The 17,903-nt window shown below is 31.8% G+C and overlaps 1 protein-coding gene across 2 annotated transcripts in view; it reads right to left on the reverse strand.

Annotated features, from left to right (window-relative positions):
• Nucleotides 1–17,903, reverse strand: part of LOC140448601 (kinesin-like protein KIF12) — a 69,075-nt gene that overhangs the window by 11,844 nt on the left and 39,328 nt on the right. For both annotated transcript variants that reach the window (XM_072541694.1, XM_072541693.1), the window contains exons 8-9: nucleotides 14,044–14,231; nucleotides 2,104–2,222 (exon numbers count right to left, since the gene is read on the reverse strand). In XM_072541694.1, the coding sequence (XP_072397795.1) occupies nucleotides 2,104–2,222; nucleotides 14,044–14,231 (307 nt within the window). The remainder of the gene's footprint in view (nucleotides 1–2,103; nucleotides 2,223–14,043; nucleotides 14,232–17,903) is intronic.

Consider the following 17,903-nt stretch of genomic DNA (forward strand, 5'->3'; position numbering starts at 1 on the left):
CCTTAAATTCCTCTCGTATTATAAATGCCTATAATGACGCATTTCCCGCAGTTTTATTTAAATGTACCATATTTTTAGTTGAAAGAGTTGTGTCAGGTTTTTCTTTACTGTCAGTTCCAATACAGAGCAAGTATCTTAACAAATTATGCTGGGCATAATAGGAGCTCGCTCCTCTGCCCTTATTTGTAATATAATAATAATAATAATAATAATAATAATAAACAACAACACGCTATAATTAACAACTCAGCTGTATCTGGTTTAATAGCAAAAGGTGTAAACAATATTCTGAAAGTTTGACGTAAAATATCAAGGGATTTTCTACAGTTCTTCGTGCTCTATATAGCCTGTAATTGAAGACACTCTCCTGATTATTAGAAGTTTGATCTAAAGATAAGGACGTAACAGATGTTTTGAAAGCGGAAACGCTTCATCCCCTATAACATATGGCAAAACTGTAATACTGTTTGGCAAGGGTGCTTCTGCTGGAATGCAATAATCTTCGAAACGAATCCCATAATGACGTTTTTTAAGAGTATGACTTAAACTGTAATGAATTTTCCTCCATACCTAGAAGTGGAACCAAAATTTGCCAAATTGTCACTGACTTAGAATATAGTTTCATTTCATAGTATCAGCAGCCAAGCCATTCTTCTCAGCTTATTATTATATTTAGAAGTAACCATTCTGAATTCTGACAGTCAGTCCAGTTTGGATGCTATGTCTGAAGGGACAACCTTACATAGCCCAGAAAGTGTTAATTTTCTTCTTAATATTTAACACATAACCACATTTTTCAAATAAATTTTATATAATGACAAAATATTGTTTACTATTTAAATGGGAATAAGTCACAATTAAAGGTTAAAGAACGTTTATTGACGTTTCAATTTCCACTTCGTAAATCTTTAACGTTTAATTGTGGCTTATTCCCATTTAAATAGTAATTACTTTAAAATGCCACAAGAAAATATCTTCAGAAAAATATTGTTTATTTACGTAAGAGTCCAGCAAGTTTTTCATATGCACATATTGGTTGTCGAACAAAACTATTTGGCTGCTTTTCTATTAGAGGCGCTATTATATCGAAAATTTTCTTAAATTGCATTTTACTTAATCTTAAATATTCCTTAAACTTTTGTTCGATATTTTTTAAAAGGTTTTCAATTAAAACTTTAAATGTTACTTCAGGTTTTCTCTTTTTAAATAGAATATTAATGTTGATAACCTCACTCATCTAATGTTGATGCAGTACAAAATCATTACCTTCTTCTAGTAGCAAACATAGCAATATTTTTCTCTTCTCCATAACATACACCTACATCCAACAACACTCCAGACAAAAATGAAATATTTATTATTAAAAAAATAAAATGCATTGCGCAGGACGTATTTTGAATACGCTTGCGGAAATCATACCTTGAACTGCTGGGTCATAAATATAAATATGCAGTCTCGAGATTCCTAACAGGAACATAGGGCGTCCACAAAGTGTCTCCAGCGAATTCTATATCTGGCAGACCTAACCTAAACCAGAAAAACCAAGGCAGGAAACCTAAGTTTTCTTAGGTCTGCCTACTTTTCGTCGGACTTAAGACCTACGGAATGGATTACAGTCCGGCGCTGCCCTGGAAATGTCATCTGGGGGGTGTACAGAGTGTGTGACCCATTCATCTCCATTTTCTTTAACTTATTTGCTTTATGACATTTTTTGGGTGGTACCATAAATTTTTATTCGAGATTCGATTAGGCCAAAATATTCGAAGGATTTTCGTACGGCTTTATTAATAAATTTTTTTTTCTAATATTTTTAGTGCTAATCACTTTAACGTTTCACAGCTATATAGTATTGCAGCTTTTAGATTTCTGTTTAAGATTTTTATTGCATTTAATTAATCTGTTGATTACCTAAATTTAATTAACCAACAGATTAAATAAATTTATTTACATTAAATTAAAATAAAAATTTAAAAATATAATATTTGACATGCGTTTACTGCACAAACCAAAATCTCATAGATAACTATTCTCTAACCACAAATTCAGCTATTTATCACACACCCTAATAAAATGGAATAGAAAATAAAAAAAAAATGTATTTACCATTAGCGTTACACCATTGCCTGCTAAAGAATCTGCCAATAATTTGGTTAATTTGGAATCTCTATAAGGAATATGACCTTTATTTCTTTTGGTGTCACTTAGTGATGAAATACAATATCCTAAAATAAAAAATATTTGTCATAAATAATATTTTTAAAATTCTCTATAAAGCAATTGTCTATAAAACAATTTATTTTACAATTTAAAATTGTTTTAGATTGAAAAAATATAGGAGTAATCTCTTCTATATATTTTTTTTTTAATTTTATTGACCACATCAGATCTCTTCATTCTCACACTGCTTTTCAAAGGGTATTTGAAGTATTTTAATAGTAGTATCTTTATTAATACTTAGAAAATATTCAGCTTGGTACAATATTTGTTTTAGATATAAAGATATAAAGACTTGCAATGAATTATGCTTTTACCACAAACTCTAATTTGACCAAGCTGCTACTGACCACTTTATTTTTATTTTGCGCTGGCACCTTGTAACTTAGATCTCTTCTTTATGGCTTCTGCATACTTTTACACAAAAATACTGTTAGAAATTTTACTTCAAGCCTTTATCGGCCGGAGTAGAGCGCACAACGCCACTCTAGAACCACGTTCCTCAATCGAAGTTTCCTGCTCGAACTTTTCTTCTTCTTCTTCGCGCGACTAGGATTACTCCTGTTTGTCTTTCTCTTATTCTGTTTCAGTCTTTGTTGACTGTACATTATCTTTCCACCTTTTTGGTGGCCTTTCAACGGGTCTTCTGCTATACGGCTTGTTGTTTTTACAGATGTTCGCTAATCTATCTGGTCCCATTCGGTTTACATGTTCGTTCCAGTTTTTTTTTTCTTGTTTTTATCCACCTGTTAATATTTTGAATTTTGCATTGTTCGCGTATAATACTTCTGTTGGTTTGTCTGTCTCTTAATAATATGCCCGGTATTGATCTTAATACTTTCATTTCGATAATGTTGATTTGTTGTTTCGTCTTTCTTGTATCGGTCCTTGTCTCCGCTGCATATATTAGGATTGGTCTTACTGTTGTCTTGTATACTTTCATTTTGCTTTCTCTGTCAGATATTTGTTTCTCCATATGGTTTTTTGGAGTCTGTTCTTATATCCCTGTTACTAGTGATCTCTACTCCTAGGTAATTGAATTTCATTACTTGTTCTACAATTTTGCCGCCTATTTCTAGTTTGCATCTTTCCTGTTAGAACTCCAAACTAAAAATGACTTAATTATTTTTCCTGCGACTATGAAAATTTCAGTAACCTTAGTTATTTTTGTGGGAAACCTGGTCTATTTATCTGAGAAAAGTGCTTTTACTTTAATTTAACTTTAAATTAGATGGAAAGAAATTCGTGGGACAAGAAAGATCTTGATCACTTGACGTTGATCTCCTAGGGGCATCTGGCGGTATAATTACTAATAAAAATTAGATTGTTTATACTTGGTTAAAAATCTTAAACACGGTTCTAAAGTGTTAAAGCAAAACCTTTTATGATATACAGAGGGAATAAAAAATGCTACAAGGTAACAACATATCAGGGCACATTATTGTGATTTTAAGAACAATACAACAAAAAACGAACAGTAAGCATACAAAAAATATAATTTGATATAAAACAATAATTTTTGAACCGCTACAGTTTTTGTTTGAAAATTTTGATGTGGATATTGCCAAGTAACGATGACTTAATAGGACAGTAATACATATTATATTATAACTAATATAACTTTGGATATATTTTTCTACAAACATAAATAAAAACTTACCCGAAATTATACCACCGTTCAATTTATAGAATAAGAGAAATATTCTTTATCATACAACAAATTCAAATCACAAAATAAAAGCTAATATAAATAAAATAATTAAAATCATTATTGTTTGAAATCTATAAATAATGGATGAAAAATCTGATCAATACAAACATTAAAAACTATAATTATCTAAATTATTTGCTGCAGTTTGGTCATTAGAAATTACGATTTTTTATTTATTTTTCTAGAATAGCTAAAATAAATTGTATCTCCATTACTTATGTCCTTGAATATTATTAAAACCTGATAGATTTTAAGAAGAAATTATACATTATTGAGAATTCTGTTTAAAATTGAATTTAGCAATGGAACAACAATATATAATTCCGTATGGAGAAATAATAATTGTTAAAAGTAAAAAAAAACTAACGTATTTACGATATTTATGTATGCAATAAAGTTAGATTAAGATGGATAAAATGGATAGCAAGTGACATGTTTTCTTTAGAAAATTACAAATAATAAAAGTAAAACAAGCACCGAACCGGGATCTAAGATATCAAATAGATACATCGGAGGTAGTAGAAGAGCCGAAATTTAAAGATATTAAAATCTCTTTATGAAATAATAAAATTAAAGAATCAAGATAAATATTACTTTAAAATATTCCCAAAATATAAGCTGTAATTTGACCAGTAGGTACTTGTACTTAATCCAAGTACAAGTAAGTTATGAACAAGTCCATCTTCATACAAACTGCTTAATATTTGCCAAGTACTTGACAAGTATTTCAAGCGCCGTGTAGTCAGTAGCTGACTTTTAGATAAATACTTCTTATAGCGTATTATTACTATATGTAGGTCAATGGAATTATACTTCTGCTTATTACGAAATTGTTAATATTTTTTATAACAACAATATACATTTAGGTTTTTTAAAATTTAAAATTTAAAATTTTTTTTCTTTAAAAATTTGGTTTAACAGGTTCATTCCGTAAGGCGCGGATCCGCGTCCAGGCCGTTCATTCCTCGGTGCTAACGGCGCGGATCCGTGCTTTAAACATGACTTCTATTTATAGTATATTTTATTAGCACGAGAGTTGTACGTTTATTTGCTACATCAGCATCTAAGAGTAGCATCAGGTAACGGAAGTTACGTCACAGTTATCACTTTTGTTGTTTCCTTTTGAAACGTCAATAAACGTACTTTAACCTTTAATTGTGGCTTATTCCCATTTAAATATTAATTACTTTAACATGCCACAAGAAAATAGCTTCAGAACAATATTGTTTCCTTTTATTTTGAGATGTCTTTGACTACTGCAATGATGGAGAACGCAGAGTCAGGTTGTTCTCATCCAAAACGTAAAAAAATATCCGTAAAAAACCTAAAACGTTAACGGAAGAAGAACTTAAATACTTTTTAACACAATCAGATACTGAAGATGAATATATTCCATCGGAATACGAATATATTCCATCTAAAGTTGATGAGGATGGGGATGAGTTGGGTAATTTGGAAACAAGTGAGTTTAAAAAAGTGTTCAATTTGCATTTTTGTAGGTGACGACGATATTTCGTGTATTGTGCAGGCCATGCAAAACGAGGAGGAACCGAATTAAAATTTAAATCCAAATGCAGGAAATCTAAATACACATGAATGATAAAATGATCATGATGGAACGAAACAATTTGAGTTTATTAGATGTTGCAACTTGTTGGTAGAGCCACCACAAAGTAAGACACCTTTTGATTGCTTTCGTCTACTGGCCGATGAAACTTTTTTTGAGCTGATAGTCACAGAAACAAATCTGTATGCTGAACAGTTATTTCTATCGGTTGTTACAGAAAGATCTAGAACAACAAATTGGAAACCACTCATTACAGATGAATTACATAAATTTTTTGGGCTACTCTTACACAGGGTGACATGGAAAACCAACAGAACGCAAGATTATTGGAAAACTGATAGTCTTTTTAATGTAAAGTGTTTCCCAGAAAATATGAGTAGAGACCGTTTTTTGTTAATTCTTCGGTGTCTGCACTTTGCCAAAAATCCAGAGGACAAGCTGTACAAAATTCGTCCATTTTTAAATTATTTTAATCAAAAAATGGATGACATAATATTATATCAGCCTGACAAAAATCTTTCCCTTGATGAATCAGTAGTTTTATGACGTGGTCGCAAACACAACGCCATGCTAATTTTAGACGGGCATGTCAGCCATAAAAATTTAGAAGAATTGGAACTTGCAAAAACAATTCAGTGGTGCTATTTTGCTTGCCTTCACATTGCAGGCATCATCTTCAACCTCTCGATGTGTGCTTTTTTGGGCCACTAAGTAAGTACTACGATGCAGCAGTAATTCAATGGTTAAAGGAAAATCCAAGTCGTGTCATCACTCTTTACCAGGTCGCGTCGCTTTTTCTTCCGCCTACAATAAAACTGCATTACCAACGATAACTTTAAACGGATGCAAAGCAACAGGGATCTCACCTTTCAACCCGGATATATTTCTAGAACACACGTATTTGCCCAGCACAGTAACTGATGTACCACTTGAGGCCGATAATGCAAACACTGAATCCCTTAATCCGGGTGCATGTTTCACTGCAGCAAAACATTTGAATGAAGAAGATCCGCAGTCATCTACAACGGTAAATACAAAGTCACATTAATATGTAGAGTCTTCAGCTAATAACGTCACAAACGTTTTGTTGCAAATTTCATCTCTTCCTCAGGGAAATGCAAGAAGTTCCAGAAGAAGAAAGGCCAATAGTTACCAAGATGTTTTTACCACGAGTCCATACCTACAGAGTCGTCGCGAACAACAAAATATTAAGAAAGCGAGAGAGGTAAGAAGGAATAAGCAAAACTCAGTAAAGAAAAATGTGTTTGATGGTACCTTAGAATGTGAAGATAAAGACACTCAAAAAGATTTTCGAGATAAGAGAACCGGAAAATAAAAAAAAGTGAACGAAGTCCGGCAGTTAAAATCTATGAAAAAAAAATTAGACTGTGAAGACGACTTTAATGAGGACGACGACGATGATTGCGCATGCCTCTATTGCAATGATTTATATAGCCTATCCAAATCTCAAGAAGGCTGGTTACGTTGCCAAAAGTGTCAAATGTGCGCTCATGCAGAGTGTGCAGGACTATCAATGAAGGCTAAGAACTTTATTTGTGAATTATGTTTTGATAATTGATCACTTTATGTATAAATCCACGTATACGCCGTCTTGTCTTCTAGGGTAGGGCAAGATGACATTTTGACTCTTTTTTGTTTTACATTTACACTTTTAAAATGGAGTTCTGTTTTTGTTTATCACTTGATAAATATTGAAAAAGTATGTTCTGTTTGTATTATGGCGCTTTTTAATTCATGATACCTTTTACATTTTTCAAAATAAATCGATTTTACCTTCGAGTATGTCGACTTGCCCACCCTTCCCCTACTTAGAGTATTGTAAACAGATAAAACAACCAACACAGAGATCTTAGGTTAAATTGGAAAGACAGGAGAGCTAACTACAATACACAAGCGCAAAACAAGCTGTCATCCTTATAATGAGCATCTTAAAAAGTTTCTACAACTTCTAATTTAAGGTTTTAAGATTTATAGAAAATATGGGATATAAAACAAAATAAATATCTTGATTGAGAGAAGTATTACATACAGACAAAAACATTAAGATAGTACTAAAATAGATAGATAAAACTTATAGATAGTTACTAAACATAAACAGCTTATATTAATTTCATTTATACTTTAACTACATCTACGTTAAAAAAAAATATTGACCGACTTTATTAGCCAAACACGATTTCGTGAAATATTATGCAGGTACGAGATTTCATAGTAGATAGCTACCTTACATTAGTCATTTTCGGAGAAGGTCAAGTCCAGGACATGTTAGAAAAACATTTGTATTCGCTCGATTATTCAAAGTGGCACCTAACATGCACAAACGGACGCGCTTATATATTCCATTTAAGCCGATTTGCGACTGATAGCGAACAGCTAACATATTCAATATCCAATGATTCATCACATACTCCCTTTGCACCCCTCATTCTGACACTTATCCTTCACCATTGTATCGATACAGTGACTTGTGAAAAGGTTCTACATTCATTATGTAGAGAAATCCAATTTAACACTAAATTTCCTTGAAGTTTTTATGAGACTATAGCTATTTATGTACATCATGGGCTTTCAAAAGGCATTAAAGAACGGGAAAGTTTATAATTTTCCTTTAAAGAAAAAACAAGTACTTTAAAGTAAATTTAAAAACTTGATTATATTATTTTATAATATATTTTTTTATACAACGAAAAACAAAAACTTCAAAGCTTATCCTTAATTACAAGGGGGCTAATACTTTGACTTTGGTGTGTACTGCCCTTAAAATATACAGTCAATCCTATAATTGCTTAATACTATTTTAGACCATACAATTTTTGAGTTATGAGTTTTAAAAAAATGTGTTCGGTGTTTGGAGATAATTCACTCCCTTATTAAAATTGTTTTACGTGTTCTTTCTACAAATTTATATTTGTCACATAAAAATAAGAACAAGGACGCTATAGTGTAAAAATTAAAACATAATGTCATTTGAAAATTAATTCTTTAACTTTCCATAATACACTCTCTCTTCATTGTTCCTTAAGACATTTTTATAATTTGAAATAATTTCGACTGGTTTTATTTTTTTAAGATCGTCATAAGTCAAAATAATTTGTAGATAGTTGGGTTCAAAAATTAAAAAAGTTATAATTATTTTCTAAAATACTGACATAACTTAAAAGAATACTACAACTCATTTTAAACATAACCTCAACTTCTTTACAAGACTGATATTACTCAAAATATTGCATTATCCTTCATAGAAAGTGTTGTATTATTATTATTATGGTTTGTGAGAAAGGATGTCATATCTCAAAATATGACAATATTGTGCAAAATGTAGCACCAACGTTTCAAATAACAATAGCGACACTTCTACCATTTGACGCCCATAGTCATAAACTAACTTTATCACACAAAAAATATATAATTGAAATCTGTTCAGTAACATAATCAATTTTTCACTTTTTTTTAATATGACGGTCTTCTTCGAAGGTGGCGAATATACTGACTGAACAATCTACGATCATGGTTCAATTTAACGACTACAGGAGTTTTTAGAGAAGCAGTCAATAAACTTAGAATCGATATGTTAAAATATACGATTAAAAGAAATATTTTTTGGAAATTAAAAACAGTGTTTTATATTATGGTATGTTAATAAACATGAACTTCCATGAATTAATTGCCAACTATGAAAACTCTTCACCTTTTGTAATCTGAGGTATTCTGATCCTATACTTATTTTTAATAGTTAAATATTTACATTTTTACCATTTAGTACGTACTATTTGCATACTTTGTATACTAAGTGGAGGTGTTAGCACCACTATTTCTAATGGAATAGTGATGCGTAAGCCTTTTCTATTCAACTATTAACCTGTTCAAACAAGCGACACATTGATGACTGATTATCTTAAAATCAACATTTATATGTCTACCATCATAAACACTTGAATACATTCCAAAGTAGAATTAGTGTGGGCACAAGAGAAGCAAGAAGAAATCATTAGAACTCTTAAAGAGTCCAAGGAACTTTCAGAAGACTTCACAGTGTTGAGATAACGGCATTGAAACCATTAAGTGAATGGTATTGATATGATAGAAGATTATGTTGAAAAATAAAAACTCTTTGAAAGCATAAATAAATAAATAAAGATGTCGCTACATTGCGTCTATACGAAGCCATGTTATAGTTGCTTCCTAAGACAGAGAAGAATTGTTTCACGTTCAGAGCGCTTGCGAAAGCCGTTCTGATGATGCCTATTGGGCTGAAATACGTATAAACGGATGCGCAAGCTCCCTATACGTGAAATAAAATCTTAACTGTCTTTTCCTTGTCATAAATAATATATTTTTCACCAATAGGCTAAGAACCTTTCAGATTGCCAACAATATTAAACAGCAACGATGAAAATAGATAACAATGTCTCATTTTTACTAGAAGATGTATTATTTAAGCCAAAAAACCAAATTAACAATGTATAGAACACTCATCCTTCCAGTGCTGATATATGTGTCAGAAGCATAGACCATCTCCAAATCAGACTCAAATCGCCTACTAGTTTTTAAAGTATAAAGAAATCGTTAATGGTAGAGATGTAATATCTTACATAAGAATAGGTAGGCTTAGATGGGCTGAACATGTGCCTAATCAAATAAAAATTACCCACCCAGACGAACCCTATTAGCGGCACCAGTAGGAAGTACAAGTAGAGGTAGAACAAGACTGACATGGAGGGATGGTGTGGACGAGGACGCAAGAAAGATCAGCGCAGCAATCTGTAAACGGTTGGCGATGAACAGAAACTGGCGAAATAGACTGGGCAAGGTTGAGGCTCAACTACAGCTGCAGCACCACTGATGATAATGTATTTTTTCTGATTTATTTTCATCAGTCTAAATGGTAGGCACACTCAAGAAAATTGGTCCTGACGCAAAAGATCTCCAAGTACTTATGTAAAGGAAACATACCAGATAGCGGTATAAAATCAATCAGAAGGAATAAAAATAAATGTAACACACATAAACAACATTCACTATACTAATGACACAGCCATACTTGCAGATAAGTTGGAGGATTTGCAAGAACTTCTTAATGATGTTCACAAAACATTCAATCAATATTAAAATCAATATTGACAAAACAAAATTCATGGTCAGTTAGTAGACAACAACCAGTAAGTACATTATTAGAAATAATCGACAAATTTAAATATCTTGGTTGTACTGTAAATTATAAACTGGATAAAAATAAATAAAAATTAGAACAGCCATGGCAACATCGGCAAGGATTAAATTCAAAGACTTCCAAAGTTTTATTTTTGCAAAGAATTAAAAGTAAATTCTTTGCAAAGAATTTACTGCAGGTCCTACTTCTAACCAAAAGAAGCCTAATACAAGAAGGATAGGAAAGTTATTTAGGAATGCACAATTTCTGTTTGTAGTTTACTTTTTTTGCTTTGTAGAAAAAGCTGAATTTGCAAACGTTAGCCCGGAAGCTATTATTGACGATATTGTATCAAGAAATAAAATAACATGGAGCGATGTGCCAAATCCAGATGATCTCAATAAGTTTGAACTATCCTTTACTTCAGGAATAAATCAGGAAGAAATTGCAAAACTTACAGACCACAAAAAATACTTGCTGGTATTGTAAATGAATCAATAATGAAATATTCGCTTATGAGTAATTGGAGACCAATTGACAGAGAAGAAGTGCTTCGACTATTGGCTCTCATTATTTGGATGGGGTTAGACAGAAAACCCGAACTCAGAGATTATTGTAGTAACAATTTACTTTACAAGAATGAAGTTTCTAAAAGGTGTGAAATAAGTAGAAGTCGATTTGGAATAATATTACACTTCTTTCACATTTCAGATAACGAGAGCTAAAACCCATTTAGTCGGAACATTACGTGCCAATAGGAAACATAATCCAAAAGCAGTAGTCGATGCAAAATTAAAAAGAGGCGACATGAAATATCTACAGGGTAATACAAAAGTTGTTATCGGAAAATGGAAAGATAAACGGGACGTTTTGTTTTTAACGACTACGGATATTCCCTTGATGATAGATGTTCAAACAAAACGTGGACCTGTTTCCAAACCATCGACCATTGTTGACTATAATTTTGCAAAATCTTTTATCGATGTGTGACGGATCAAAAGGCTGCATATAATTCCACTGTTCGACGAAGTATAAAGTGGTATCGTAAATTGGCTGTGGAATTACTAACAAATACCGCAATTGTGAACTCCTTAGCTCTCTACAAATCTGTTACCAGCAAACATCTCTCAATTACTGAGTTCCGTGAACAGATTGTTCAAAGTCTTTTAATGCCACAAACAACTTCTGAAAACACTTTAACAACTCTGCATACCTTGGACGAGAAAGAGAAAAGAAAAGTTCTTTGAAAAAATAAATTGTTTTTGTATTTTTAAACTTAAAATATCTTAGGAAGAAGGTATTTGATTATCTTACTGGTGTGGGCCAATATGGCACACATGGTCCACATTAGAACAAATTACAAAAATAATTATAAATAGACTGTGTGTTGGTACATGCTGTTTTTTACTTAAAAAAAATGTATTTTTTTTTTATTTTAGAATAGAAATAAATAGTTATACACATTCTTATTTCAATATTATTAAAAAAAATGTTCCGGTCTCACAGAAAACTTATCATGATGGTCCGGAGCTGAACGTATTAATGATAATAGCAAATAGTAGGACCTGTTTATAAGAGACGTCTACCAAAAACAAAACAAACACGTTGCGAAATGTAATAGATTTTTCCCTGCATATTTATCATAAGATTTTGTTTTATTTTTATTATTATTACCAACACAGGCCAGGTTTAAAATAAATTAAGGTGAGAGGAAAATAAACTAAATAATAAAGGTAATTTAAAGCACAAAAATGATGTCCTTATAACGTACTGTGTCCGCCTATGTAAATATTTTAACTACTTACCAATTTGATTTGTTAACAAAACTTAGAAATACTTATTTATTCAAGGACAAAAGGGACATTAATAGATTCATAGGTTTTTGTAAACAATCCGCAAGCTAAAGCAATTCAAATTAGTTAGCATTGTTATCGCTTCTGTGAAAGGAAACTATTTACAACACGCTCGAGAACTTAACGAAATTCAAAGGATTTATTTTAGCACGTAGGTGGAAATCGGGAATTTGAAGTCCTAAATTGAATAAATTTACCCTTGAAACTACATTCTTTCGGTGAAGTGGATATTTAGGGTTATGTAGTGGAATATCTTCACGATTTAAGTTTTTAGAATTATTTATAATATTGGGAAAAGCTATTCGTATACTGCTAAATAAAAATTATATTTACTACCAGGTTATTTGACTAGTACTATTCACATATAAATTATATACAACACTAGGGGAAATTAATAAAATAATAAAAGAATAAAAAAGAAAATAATATTTGGTATATTATAAAGTACTAAAATTCTGATAATAAGAAAATTTTGATTATGAATTTGCAATCAATTATAATTAAAATTCAGTCTACTTTAAAAACAAACAAAAACATGTCTGGCTGATTGGCCTAAAATATGACCTAGGGAAAATATTCCTAGAACTAAAATAATGAGACGAACAGTAAATAGCCATTCTTTTGATTTTGAAAATTTACATAAAAATGTCTTGGAAAAAGAACAAAATTACAACAAAAGATGGATATTGGAGATGATTTACATAAAAAAGATCCAAATTCTATCAATAATAAGACTGACATCAAAGATCTTTCCAATATGTATCATAATTTAATAAATTGAGTTGTTTTTAAATGCACTATGGCAGATATTTAAGATACGACCCTGAACGACTCCTACTTTACACTCCTTGTTTATTTTTTACGCAGTCTAAGGCCTTTTTTAAGTCAATAAATCAAAATTTGTCTTATGGCAAATCGTATGTCGCTATACATTGTTTGTTTTATCTATCGTCATATATTCTCTATATATTTCCCTTTCATTTAACGCATCAGTTGCTCCAATCGGACCAATAGCAAAGGAGATATGATGTAATGTCCTTTTGGCATTGCCGCAAAAAGGGCCATTTGGTTCCATTAGTTTATTTTATACGTCCTTGTTTGCTATATTCTATTTCTGTTTATACCTGTACTAATGTACATACATACTAATGATACTAATGAGAAGCTGTAAAATAAAAATGCTGAAAGTAACTACAGAAATAGTAATGTGAGCTTAAAGAGACCTGAAGTCAATTACTTAAGATAGGAATGTTGAAAAGTTCACTAAATTGACAGGAAATTGTAGGAAAATTTATAATGAGAAAAAAAATAACATTAAGAAAATACTTTGATTGTCTTTTTTTAATTATGGGCTGTTTTGGTTCATAAATCACTTCTTCGACCTGTTAATCCTATTTAATATACGTTTTTAATACCAAAAAAATGCAATAAAGGATAATATAAATTTATAAAAAAATCTTATAATTTATTTAAAATTTGTTATGTTTTAGAAATATTTTTTATACATCAGAAATTTCACATTACTTACCTAGTACCATTAGGCTCTTGTTAATATTATTAGCTTCTTCTAAAGTTTTACCCTCGCTTTGGGTTTTTTTGGTCATTTCGCTACCAGCTAAGTCAACGAAATTAATTTTTCCAGATCGAGAAATAAATACACCACCTTCAGTGGGTTGTTCTGAAGTTATATTAACACTTAGAATTGTGTGGCTTCGACTAAAATTTTCAAAAAATATATATTGTATAACAGTGTCTTATTGAGTGAAACTCTTTTAAGTCGCCAAAATATTCGACAATGAAGTTAATTAATATACACATAAATCAAATAAGATAGCAATGATCTTTTAACCCTCCTAATTTTATGAAAAAAGTATTATTTTTTGACACATACAAACAGAAACAAACAATGTTAAATTCCACAATGACTAATATGAATGAATAATACAATTTATAAACATATTGTCCATTCATAACATTTATTTCATAATAATACCAAAAGAAAATCATTAATAATTGCTGTCATCGATCGGTTTAGGCAAATAACAAAAAAATTAATCAATTAACTACCATTGTCTAGACGATTTTAGATTTTAATACAGATGTACGATTCATGTAAATAAAAGACAGACCCATATCGTTCCTATTCTACCTCATATACAATAATATTCCACATACTCGTATTTCACAACCTTTCTATTACCACTTAGGTATTTTAAAGTATTAAGTTCAACCTGGTATAATGCTGTTAAAGAAAAATGAGCATCGAAGAAAATATATACATGGTGTAGCAATTAAGTAACAGAACTTCTTCTTCTTATTGCTCCTTCTCCTTTCGAACGTGGGCGATCCAAATGGCAATTGTAGCTTTGGAAACTACTGCACCAAAGATTTCTGTGGATGAGCATTCAAACCATCTCCTCAGGTCTTTCAGTAATTTCAAAAATTGTACGGATGATTGTATGTTTATTAAAAAAAATACAGAAAAATTCCTTTGATTGTAAAAACTGTTTGTCTTTAAATTTGTCTGGCCAATTGGCTCGGCCAAGACCATCAAACTATAAAAAAAAGGTCTTTCATTCAGCCACGAGTTCTGGCGTCTTCCAATTGATCTTTTAAAAGTGAACCATTACTACGTCGAAGTACCTCACCATTAGTAACTTTTTGCATCAATGGAATTCTCAGCATCCGTCTGTATATATACATTTTAAATGCATATATTCTTTTTTCTGTTTCAGAGTCCATTGTTAAACTTTCACAGCCATACAGCAAACCAAAGAAAACGTAACATCTGATCATTCGAATTCTGAGCTCTATGAATTGCTGGCATTGAATCTTGGTCTCATGATTTTGTACAATTCTTCGCCGTCAAAGAATTTTAAAGTTCTGCAGGAAGAGTTATGTTAATACTTTTTTTTGGCCATGATGAAGAACCCTTGCTCATATAATTTACAGAACCTAAAGTGTATGTATGTCAACGCACACCTGTATAATTAAACTTTGAACAAGCTCCATCACGTGATAAGATGAAAATATTCAGAGAAGTTTGTGGCGTCACTCGTCTGCACGAAAATGCTCGGCCTCATGTTACCAAATTAATAAAAGAAAGTTGACAACGAAAGAAATGGAGAATATAAGAGCATCCATCCTATAACCCTTATTTATTGTTTTGCGACTTTCACAACTTGGGCCACTGAAAAAGGCGTTGAAAGGTAATCTTTTAACGCCCGAAGAAGAAGTTCAAAATACAGTTAAAGAATTCTTCGTCAATAGCCACAAGAATTCTTTAACTTATTGGTAATAAATTGTAGATATATTTTAGCCCCGTAGTGATTTATCAGGTTGCCAGCCATGTTGAACGCCATTTAAAACTGGTGGACTAAACATGATCTGTTATTCTATACTGCGGCCGTGTCTAAAATTTATATATAGACAAAATTAGTAGAAAGAAGTCTGAAGATTTCTTACTTGGCGAGACTGAATTCAAATATTTGTCTATTGCGCTTTTTACAATATATAATAATAAGACAGATTGATGAATTTATCGACAAGGGAGAATCTATAATTTGCATTCCACACCCTGTCGTTCACCACAGCAAATATTTTTTGTGAATTAGTTTCTAATACTCCTTACCTGAGTTAATGAACATAGCCGAAAAACTTGAGATTTGATTTCAATACAGGGCTTCTGCCATCCGCTTATATGTATTTCGACCTTTTTAGATTTCCTCATTTAACATGGCCAAACTGCTTAAAAACCTCAACCTTAATCTGGAAATAAAAGTAAGGCTCCTACCTTAATGTTATATCTTCTCGATATTATACTACGGAGTTGAATCCTGGACACTCACTGAATCGATGGTGAAAAAACTTGAAGCCTTTGAGATGTCGCTATACAGAAGAATCATAAGGATATCATGGACGGACAAGATAACCAACGAGACTGTACTATGAAGAATGGGCAAAGAAAGAGAAGTGATGTATACGATTAAAAGGAGAAAGTTAGAATATCTCGGACACATAATGAGAAACGGCACAAAATACATATTACTGAAAATAATCCTTCAAGGCAAAGTACTCGGAAAGCGAGGAATTGGAAGAAGAAGAATATCATAGTTAAAAAACCTGAGGAAATGGTTCTCCACAACAACAACTAATCTATTTAAAGCATCAGTTAATAAAATAATTATAGCCAGAATGATCGCCAATATTCGAAACGAATAGGCATCAAAAAAAGAAGAACAGAAGGAAGACAAAGAATGGTTAACTTCTATATTTGGTTATTTTGTATCTATCTATCTATATAGCCCTTGCTAGTCATCTAACCATCTCATTTGTGGCCTTCCTCTTTTTTGTTTGTATTTATATGGTCTCCAGTTTATAATCATCTTATTCCATCTGTTGTCTTTTTGTCTTACGGTATGTCTAGCGAACTTCCACTTTTTTTCTTTCTTTTGTATATATTTGTAAAAGTATCAAGTATGAACAGAATTGACACATTGAAAATGCGCATTCATATAAAGATGCTGAAGATACCTTGGACAACAAGAAAAACTAATGAAGTACTAGGAGGGACAACAAACATAGTGAAGACTGTTAAACACAGGAAAATGTCTTATCTGGGACCTCTGATCCCTAAATAAAAACAAAAGAGGGCTGTAGATGTATAGAAAGAAAACAGGTTTTTTGGTTAAAAATCATTCGTGAATGCAAATACAGGACAATTATTCCATGTGGCAAAAAATCGAGAAGGCTTCGCAATGATGATCGCAAATGTCGGATAATTCTGATATGTTACGTGGAGAAGAAGAAATAAAAAAAAGTAACACGGAACCAGGTCGGACGAATACGGTGGGCGGTTTAATCATTCTCGGATTCTTTTGTCCATACTTATGCGCAAACTTTGTGGGTTCAATGACTCATGTAAAATTATTAGGGAAACTCCTTTGTTAATTCCTGAGATTTTACCAAGATCTTTAACACTCAGACGACTATTTTACAGATCAATGTACTAATTTTCTGAAGATTGTTCGAGGACTCGAACTGCTTTCATCCCTTTTACGTCCCTTTTTACTTCGCTTAAAAATATTTACTTCCGTACAATTCCTTTAACCTGAACACTCTATATACGCATTTTTTGACAAAACTTTTGCGTAAAGACTAGAGTAAGCGATGGTTACAGCAAGACTGACTAAGCGAGTCACTCAGTCAGTCTAGCTGTAAAACGACGTACAATCCTGCTCATCAAAGCTCAAGGTCAGGGAAGCATAAACAAGTATAGAGTAGTGTTAAACAAGCTATGTGAAATAACGGGATTCACGATGAGCACGCCATGTCTAAGCGTGATTACGACAATTTGTAATTTGATACTCCTTCTTCCATTATATAAGT

Source organism: Diabrotica undecimpunctata, chromosome 8, assembly GCF_040954645.1.
Source record: "Diabrotica undecimpunctata isolate CICGRU chromosome 8, icDiaUnde3, whole genome shotgun sequence".
In the NCBI taxonomy this organism is placed as follows: Eukaryota; Metazoa; Arthropoda; class Insecta; order Coleoptera; family Chrysomelidae; genus Diabrotica; species Diabrotica undecimpunctata.